At 38.7% G+C, this 9,864-nt stretch overlaps 1 protein-coding gene across 1 annotated transcript; it reads right to left on the minus strand.

Annotated features, from left to right (window-relative positions):
• Positions 1-604: 604 nt before the first annotated feature.
• On the minus strand, positions 605-9,334 carry slc38a8b (solute carrier family 38 member 8b). The gene is made up of 10 exons (XM_052063576.1): positions 8,631-9,334; positions 6,453-6,651; positions 5,321-5,477; positions 5,149-5,253; positions 4,543-4,600; positions 3,691-3,805; positions 3,461-3,608; positions 2,990-3,192; positions 1,992-2,043; positions 605-1,510 (listed from the first exon to the last, which is right to left on the minus strand). The coding sequence occupies exons 1-10, from the start codon at positions 8,817-8,819 to the stop codon at positions 1,408-1,410; spliced, it is 1,329 nt and encodes a 442-aa protein (XP_051919536.1). The 5' UTR covers positions 8,820-9,334; the 3' UTR covers positions 605-1,407.
• Positions 9,335-9,864: the final 530 nt, after the last annotated feature.

Genomic DNA, 9,864 nt, shown 5'->3' on the forward strand with positions numbered 1-9,864 from the left:
AAGTATGGTATCATTTTAATGGTCCGGCCCACTTAACATCTTCCGAGGCCGTATGTGGTCCACCATGTGAAATGAGTTTGACACCCCTGCTGTGCACTAAAATCTGAAAAACTAGATTTTGATTGTTGTTGTTGTTGTTTTGTATTTTGTCTAATTGTCTCTGTTTAAAATATTTTCGAATCATATGTAAAAGTTTTTTTAAATGAATGCAATCCTTCAGTATTGGTCTAAATTTTTTTTTTTGCACAACACTTTTTAATCTGATGAGGAGCCTTCTAAATACCGGTAAGAAAGAACTTGCAATAGTTAATACACCTCGGGCTGTTTCATCAAATTTGCAGGACTGACTTTGATCCCGACTCTTCCTAATAATTGTTCCTTTGAGTTTCTCTTACATAGGTTCACAGAAAAGCAGCTAAGAGAATTGATGTTAATTTTCAGGGCCCCACCCCCACCACCCCTCCCCCAACCCCATTTGCTGGATTAAGTCATTTCGCCAGCAGGTTGAAATCTCCCATGGGCTCAAGCAGTATTCCAATCTCTGGAGGTTGAGAACTGCACTAGATGGGTGGGACAAAAACATTATAGAAATTAACTATTGTTTCCTGATGGTTTATAGTTTAATTACATTCATTATCCACAGTACATGCACCCAGAGGGAGAGATCTTTTGTCTTTCTTTGCCATGTGCTCAGTTAATGCTCATACACAGAGGCATCCAGGCACATTTAAATTCACTTTAGGAATTCTATTCACCATACCTCAGCCATCAGTCTTGAAAGGGGAGACGGTTATAGACTCAAATCAACCTCTGGATGATTCAGCACCAAGGCACAGAAAAATGTAATTTGCCCACTAGAGGAAGAATGACGATTCACTAGTAGAGAGAAGTGAACATTCAAATTTGGAGAGGATGTAAAAACGGTCATCCGTGCCATGAATAGATTTCAGTTGCAAAATTGCAATTTTCACTTCAACAAAAGAATGACGGACCGTGCCGTCCTCCAATAAAAATATAATTGATAAAAGATGCACTACTGCCCCCTGTCAGCTGTGAGATAAACGCATTTTGCTGCGCACATTAGAAGAGAGACGTACAGTATATTCACACAGAATAAACATTTCAGCATTATTTTCAGACTGTATGCTTATATAATCACATCCAACTAATTATTTATTTATTTGATACTGTTTGACTTAGGCCTGTTGAAATTACATCACAAAGCAATCACACGCACACAAAATAATAAAAATAAAAATTAAAAATCAAGGTCATGAACGACATGGATGGGAATCACACACGTTTAAAAAAAAGTGGAAAAAAATGTAAATTCAGATTCTGAAACGCCCAGGAGTCACAGTGGAGCACCAAGATGATTATATTGATGATGACGATCGATAAGACAAATCAAAATTTATCAAGAAGCTCCATGACAGCAATAGTCGTACTCTGTCCAAAGATGAAGGCTCCAACAACAATGGTTATGATTCCCCAAACTGTTAAAACGACTCTGTAAAATGTGACAAATGTATTAGTAAAAGTATCAACAACATATTCATGCAGTGTCCCAACATATACGGAACAAAACTTTAAAATGTGATCAAACTTTCCTTGCAAATCTGACTAAATCTGTGTTGGAGAGCACTTTTCTTTTGTCAAGAAAATCTATAAATCTCCAGGGTTCTGAGTTTTACTTTTAAAATGTATGCAGTTATTGTATTTGCCTGTTAGAAACAATGTAGTATAGGTAATAGTAATGGTAATGTAAATTTTTAATTACTTAAAGAGAGAGAGAGAGAGAGAGAGAGAGAGAGAGAGAGAGAGAGAGAGAGAGAGAGAGAGAGAGAGAGAGAGAGAGAGAGAGAGAGAGAGAGAGAGAGAGAGAGAGAGAGAGAGAGAGAGAGAGAGAGAGAGAGAGAGAGAGAGAGAGAGAGAGAGATCCTGTATGTTTAGTGTCGAAATGATTGGTCATACACTTTAGTGATACTCACCGTACTCTCGGGCTCACAGGTTCATTTTGCATGATGAACACTAAGCAAAGACCTGCGTTACAAGACAGGCAAAACTTCTTAGAATTTATTTCAGCAATGCAGCCTCAGTTCTCCACAGGATAACATACACATTGACGATCTACAGGGTAATCTAAGATCTGCATCAAAACATTCTCACTCCGTTTATGTAGATTGTAAATGAGGTCGTTCATTCCAGATTTGGAGGGCATTTTCTTTCTGCCTATGATATTTCAAGTAGGGTCTAATCTATCACAAAATGCAGGAACATGCACGCATTGTGGAAAATTACAGTGTTATTGAGACAACCTTTACCTGTAGTCCTCATAAAATAGCTTTTGACAACGCCTTCAAATGACTTTTTTTCTCACCCTTGTACCTCCCTCTGAATGTAATTTTTGTCATTCAACATATATGCAACCCTGTTTCTGAGACATCTGGAGAAAGAGGGGGAAAATTACCTCATTTTTTAAAAATGACACCATCAAACTACCTGCTATGGCTGTAAACCCAAGATAAAGTATCTTTTCCATTTCTCTTTTTTTCATGTTTTCAGCCTTACGGGAGTGAATACAATGTATGATTGGAACAATACGAAAAATCAATAAAAACATTTTCGTTTTCTTTATTATATATACATTCGTTCCTGACCAGTTAGCATAGCAGCTAACACGGCGAGCAGGTCTTGCTGGGCCATGACCATGCTACTGTTATTAGAGTAATACTGTGTACACTACTGTTAGTGCGGTAATACTAAAATTATCATTTGTACCAAGGATAGTTGAGGCAGACAAATCAAATCATGTGATTGCCTGTTACTTGTTTTCCTTGAAATCACAGCCAAAAAATGGTGAAGTAAAAGCCCCCCCACCCCCCAAAAAAATCTGGTATCTAAATTGTGCTCCAATTCTGGAATGACTCCATTAGAGATTGGCTACTTTTCATGTACCGTACTTGTGCATCTTTACAAAAATATGTACCGGGAAAGATAAAGATGAAGAAGGCACTGATTCCTCCAATGACACTGATGACCTCGCCCATGTCAGGGACAAACATGGCAATGAGAAGAGTAATGGTAATCCAGATCACAGTGAGAAGTGCCCTGCAGCGACTCTCAAAGGAGCTTGTGACGATTCCTCGACGACGCCTTTGGATTCGCACCATCAGGTTCAGGATGACGGATCTGTGAGACACGGAGACTTTCTTTTGCAGTGTAGCAAACACACAACTCAGATGCCGTACATTACTGGCAAATCATCAGGATGGACATGTGCATTCAAAGGTTGAGAGAAGTAAGTTCACTTGTATTGGTTATGCGTTGTGCATTTTAGGTTTATCCTGAAATGTTACCTAAAAGCCCAATCCCCCCCACCCTCAATGTATGTAAATGTTCGCTAACCAAAGCTAAAACCTTTGCTATGTGTGCAGGCAACAATTTTGGTATTACATACCTCCCAAGAAGAAGAATAATTGGATAAATAGTAATAATTGATATTCCAAAAAGCAGTCTGGAAATGATCATGACAACATCATTTCCTGGAAATGACATCAAGATATCGGAAGCAACTTCTCGACCAAATGTCATGAAGCCATACACTCCTGGAGATAGAAAAAGTGGACACGTTTTACAGTTTTCAGTTGACGATGCAAAGAACTTGATGATTTAGGGAGGTCAACCCACCGGTGAGAGTGTAGATGAGCAAACAGAAGAGCATGGAGATGACGGAGATGACCACCCAGTGCGTAAGCCTCTGGTTCTCCATACTGCTGTAGATTGCTATACAGGCCTCGTGACACTGTGTACACAAGCAGTACTCCAATACAATTTCTACAAGTTGTCTGTGGGAAATGTCCATTTGTGAAGTCAGAGTCAAAGACACTCATATTATAATTGAAAGAGGGCCTGATGACTCCAAATCTCCATTCTCATACCTGTCAAGTCATACGGATTAGCCATAGTTCATACGGATTTTGTGGTGAATCTTACGTATATGGCCGTATCGCACAAATCATACAGATTCTGAAAATTTCCGTTTTTTGTTCCCTCCCAACAGGTAGTTCCGTTTGCTTTTGCCCAGAATGGTGCTCGTCTATTCGAATGCTTTCATTTCCGGAATACGACTCTGAACATAGTAATGCCACTAAGTAGTATGATGATTAGACATTAACCAGACATTGTTTTATGGTGATCTACAATAAATATCATTGAAAATTTTGTGGGTTTCTTTTCTGTACAGTTATTTTGACATATAAAATGCTTTGGTATGTTAGAAGGATTTTTTGCTCATTATAGGGATTTTTTTGGTAGTTTATACAGGTTGGCGTCTCCGAAAGGTTGACAGGTATGCATTCTAGTTTGTACAATGTGTTTAATTTGGTTGACTTCATGTGTGTGTTTGGTTGTTTATTTGATTCCACATTTACAGTCACTCTGATTTCCTATAAGGAGGTGATGAACTCAATATGCGGCAATTAATTAGAGGACACAAATAATAAATCCTGCATTCAAGACATTCTAAATATGACAAACTACCTGGAAACCAAAGCAGATGGTCGGCACAACACTGAACATGGATGCCCACGAGCCCAAGCTGTAAAGATACCGCCATCATTTGCAGACCAAGGCAAAATTAAACAAACACCATAATCAATTCGGGTGACGGTGAATTTCATGATAACTGATACAAGTCTGAACAAAACACAAATGAGCTCCATCAAATCAACCTCTTGTGAACTGCAAATTTTGACACACATTTTGCACGAAGACGTTTTGGAGTACCGGTATTCAATGTCTCCAAATATTTTCACAGTTGGTATTCAAGTTTCACAGAAATCAAATGTAGCGTCAGTGTGACCTCTGATGGATAAAATTAGCAACAACAGTTAGTTTAATTTTCCAATTAGAATTAGTGTGTTTCACGCTGCAAAAAAAAAAGAGAAAATCCTCTCCACGGCTGGATGGAACCCATTTTTCCATTACTTTACTTCTTTATGTTCGCATTATTTTGTCTCCATGTGGCCAAGGTGCACACACCAGAAGGAGTAGTACAATATTCAATGAATTAAAACAAAAAAAAGTATCATTTATTGTGCCATGCTGGCATGTTTTTAATGAAATACAAAAACCATTGTGACTGACCCTTGGGGGTGCTGTGGCGTTAGGATGGCCATGTGGTTGTCCATCAGGTAGTATTTGACAATCACGGCCACACACAGATAGGTCGCAGCCAATGTCCCCAGCACACTGTGGTGAGGAGAAAAACGTTCAATGACAGCAATAGGATGTCATTCCAATGTACACTTGCACAAACCTTGTGTATTTCTGAATGCCAATTTCTTTGGGGATTGACAGCGGAAGAATGATGATGAGACACATGACGAAGAGTGCAAAGCGCTGGTCAGTGTACCAGTGATACGGCACTTCCCCTTCACCTGAACCCGTCACAGTCTCATACAAAGAAATACACACTGGAGAACACAAAAATGTCATTATTTGTTCCATAAATAAAGAATTAATATTTCCTAAAAACAAACAAACATGTGACTCGTGCATATGTACAGCAGAAGCCATTTTCAAAATAGGCGTTCATCGAAATCTTATCAGGCTGAGTGTTTGAGCCCATCCGCAGTGTTTGCAGTATTTCGGATCAAAATGGATGTTGGGCATGGCTTTCAAAATCCAATCAAATTCTCTGTTTAAAATTCGGAGAGCAAAAACAATAAAGGGATTAGAATGACGTCCGATGGACAAAATGACAAAAATAAAATTGAAAAGCAGGTTGCGGTCATGCTTCCCAAGCACATACTTATCATAATACTAGATACAATAAAGATTCAAGTGTAGATGATCGAAAACGAATTATTACTACTACATAACCTAATCTACAAACACAAAAAAAATTGTTAAAATTAAACAAAATATTTTAAGGAGGCTTTTCATGTTCATCAATTAAAAAAGAAGAAATTTCTAATGTGAAAATAGAACTCTATGACATGGTACCTAAGTAATAAAATAATAAAAAAGAAAACAATTCAATAAATAATATAAAAATTATACAGGTTGTTGATCTTTCTGATGTACTTGCCTTGGCCACCAGGAAGCAGTAAATTGCAGACATGGAGCAATCCATGGAGCCTGTCACAACTCCTCAGTAAGCCACACTAATATTAGTCATGGAGACGATTGCAACTAAGCTCACTACTGTACTCTGCAGTGAGGCAATATTAGTTATTTTTTTCTGCAGAGCATAAAGGATATATGCCTGTGAGTATTTTTATACCGTTTTTTACTTTATTTCACATAACTTCCAATTGTTAGCCCATTTATCCTAAGTCAGGTGAATTAACAACCCCAACATCAGAGACACTTGGAGAGCCTACAAAAATATTTTATCACAACCGACCCGCTCATAAAACTCCATCTTTCATGGAGGGTAGACTCACATTTCTCCAACTGGTCCTGCACCACCACCAGAAAGGCCACGCATATCATGAAGAGGTTGAAGCAGAAACAGACCTCACACAGTTGGCCAATGGCTCGTCCACACACTTCTCGGACCACATCCTGGTACGTCTTTTGTCTGCTGACAGATGAAGCGTAGCCAAGGATGACCAGTCCGCTGATGAGGAACACCAGAGATACCTGCACGAGTAGACCAGACTTTGTTGCCAACAACAAATCGATACTAAGAATCAGTCCATACAAATTATTAACTCATTCAGTACCAGCCAATTCTGGACCAAATCTGAAAAGACGTCTAAAAACGTCTTTGGGAGTGAACGAGTTAACCAATCTGAAGTACTGAAAAGAGCCTAAGAGACGATTTATTTTGGCCTTATTATAAACTGATCACTAGATCACTAAAGACAATAAGCTATGAAGTTACGTTTGCATGCAGAGTAAAATTCGCGTAGTCAGCTCATTGAGTCTTTTGTAATTATTACAATATTCCTTTGAAAACATTTTGAAAGATGATGTAACCACAGCTATACGCTTTTATTATCTCAGGTTTTTTTTCTTGAGGCAGGCAGGTAGCATTTAATCAATGAGAATGGGATTAATTCGCTTTTTTATTGGGAGGTGTTGGGTTGTTGTTCGTGCACAATAGTATATGATAGCAACATAAGCTATGATACCAACTTTAATGATGCAGTGTTCAGTAACTCAAGAGAGTTGGCTTTCTTTTTTTGATTTCCTGAAAGTAGAGGTCTTGAGATGCAAGGATACTGGCTGACAGTGCTGTTATTTAAAAACTTTTCCCAAGCTGTGTACCTTGACAAAATTCTGACGGTGACCTCTTCAGGCAGTTCCTTTAACTTCTTGTTTTGTTTCATTTCCTCTTTGTGTCCATGTGGTATTTTAAAGTGATTTAGCACCTTCATAACTAGTTTTTTTGCTTTATGTATAATTTGTATTATGATGTTACTGTAATACGTGAATGATTTCTTTTTCTCAAAAATTGGGAAATCCTCAACTTATTCCGAACCGGTCGGGCCCCCTGGTTGACCTGGAAACCTCATGCAGTGTCAGTTGGAAGCAGTGTCGTGACAGCTGAAGGCCTCGAGTGGTGGCTATATTAGAACTCACCCGTGAAAAGCTTGGGCCTCTTTCACACTGGGAAGACAAAAAATGTGTGTGTGTGTGTGTGTGTGTGTGTGCGCGTGTGTGTGTAAAGTGTTCCCCCTCGGTTTTGTGATTCTCTACTTACAAATTTACATATTCACACATTTTTGGAGGGGCCGAGGGATCTGTCCTGTGTTATTCATCGTTTGGAGGCTCAAGCCAAAGCTGTCTCTATAATAAAAGTTACATTTGTGCATGAATCAACCGTGATTCGAATGGGAATTCGAGTGGGCATGAAAAAGTGAACATTGAATTATAATTTTCACATTTAGTGCAAACAAAAATTTGAATATTGTTGTGGATGTTGTTACCCCCGCGATCCTCAGAATAAGCTGGTTAGAAAATGGTGATATTGTATTTCCGCTACGATATCATATTTACAAGTGTGCTACTCATCACTCTTCAACAAATTCAAGGTAACGTGAGTATGTTATTATAATGCTGTATTGAAAAGAATTTTTAGCACCAGCTTCGGGAGTTAGAACGTCGACAAAAAATACTGTAGCTGCAACATATACGTAACTAGCTAAACGGTTTACTAGCAAGACGATCTTTGGTTAATTGGTGGACCATGTGTTGATGACATTCCTCAACAACGTTCTACTACTACTTCTAGCGGAATAATTCCTTAACACCATGTAAAGGGGAGAAGAGCAGAGAAGTTGCTACTCATCTTCAAGTACTTTATCGATCGGACAACATGTACATTTTATTGAGAAGTTCTGTTTATTTTCTTTTTACATATAGTAATGTAACTATAGCACATGTTCAATCGAGAAAAAAAATGCCATTGTTTATCCAAACATTTCCAAATGATACATTTTAGAGCTGCAATGGCAATGCTGTCATACCATGAAACAGCTCAGTTACAATCACGTCAGAATCTGATATGAACCCATGCCTAAATTATATTTTTATGAAGACTCAATTTAATTCTCTACATCTTACCAGTATGCACCGGCCTAAATCACTTCCTTGCTACTTCTGTGTTCACCTACCAGCTCCACGCTAACAGCAGTAGTCACTCCCCCGGCTTTCTGGAAGGCCCAGGGGAAGTTTAGCAGTCCAGCACCAAGCGCAGACTTCAGCATAATGAACACAGCACCGAAGGATCCCAACCGCGGGGGATCTGAATGGGACGCAGACCGAGCCAGCAGGCTGATGCTCTCCCGAGCAAGTTCCTCCATGATGCTCTGTCTTCACCGACACTCACTCACACTTCCTCGAGGCTGACCTAATTTCTTCGCTCTGGTCCGCTTGCTGTCTTGGTCATTCTGAACTACTTTTCAAGTGATCCTAAAGGGGCCACATGGTCTAATTGAACAGTTTGACTATTAAACATTTCACTCCGAGGTGACAAATGTGACACTTAGGTGTCTACCTCGTCTTCCTCTCGTTTGGGTTAGCCTGAAGCTTAAATTTTGACTGAGCTCATTGGAGATGCACAGAATTTCTATACTGTCCACCTCAAATTGACTTGCACATTATTTAGAAAGTAAAAAGTGTCGAGAGGGCTTTAGCTGTCTCTTAAAAACGCATACAGTCAGTACATTTATGTGGCGTTATAACCCTTTAAGCAATGATTATTTAAGCACAAACTGTGGAGCAACACATGTAAGCAATCCAGACAGCTACACTTACAGGCCCATATACTTTCTCCCAAAAAAGAAAAGACAAATATGATTGCAGTTTAATAGGTCCATTGTGAGACTCTTGAATAGTGTGTCTGTGCAGTATACTGCCCCCAGGTGGCCAAAACAGGCATACTAGAAGGAGCAACATAATGTCGTTTGAATTGACGCAAAAAAAAATATCAAAACTATTTCGTTTATACTCATTTTAATGATGTCATGGATTTATGGTTTTATTATGTACAATGTCAGAGAGAGATATTTTTATTTTTTTGTATCTTCTGTCACCTCGTACACTCGAACTCTGCATTAGAACTTAGATCTGACATGACGTAAGTTATGCCTAGCGTTTATTTTATTTTGAAGGCCTGTCACTGGGGAAAAAAAGATGGATTCTTCAGAATAGGTACAGTAAATGTTGTATGAGTAATTATTTTCTGCTGAAATGCAAAATCATATGTTTAGTGAGTTTTTTAGAAAATGATAATGGTGAATGGTGATGTTGGCAAAAAACTTCAAGTGGAAGACAAAGCAGATCTCATCAAAATAATGATGTCTAGTGTCCTGTTTTCCATTTTTTTTCTCTTTAGGCACAATCACT

The sequence above is a fragment of the Hippocampus zosterae genome, chromosome 4 (assembly GCF_025434085.1).
Source record: "Hippocampus zosterae strain Florida chromosome 4, ASM2543408v3, whole genome shotgun sequence".
Lineage (NCBI taxonomy): Eukaryota > Metazoa > Chordata > Actinopteri > Syngnathiformes > Syngnathidae > Hippocampus > Hippocampus zosterae.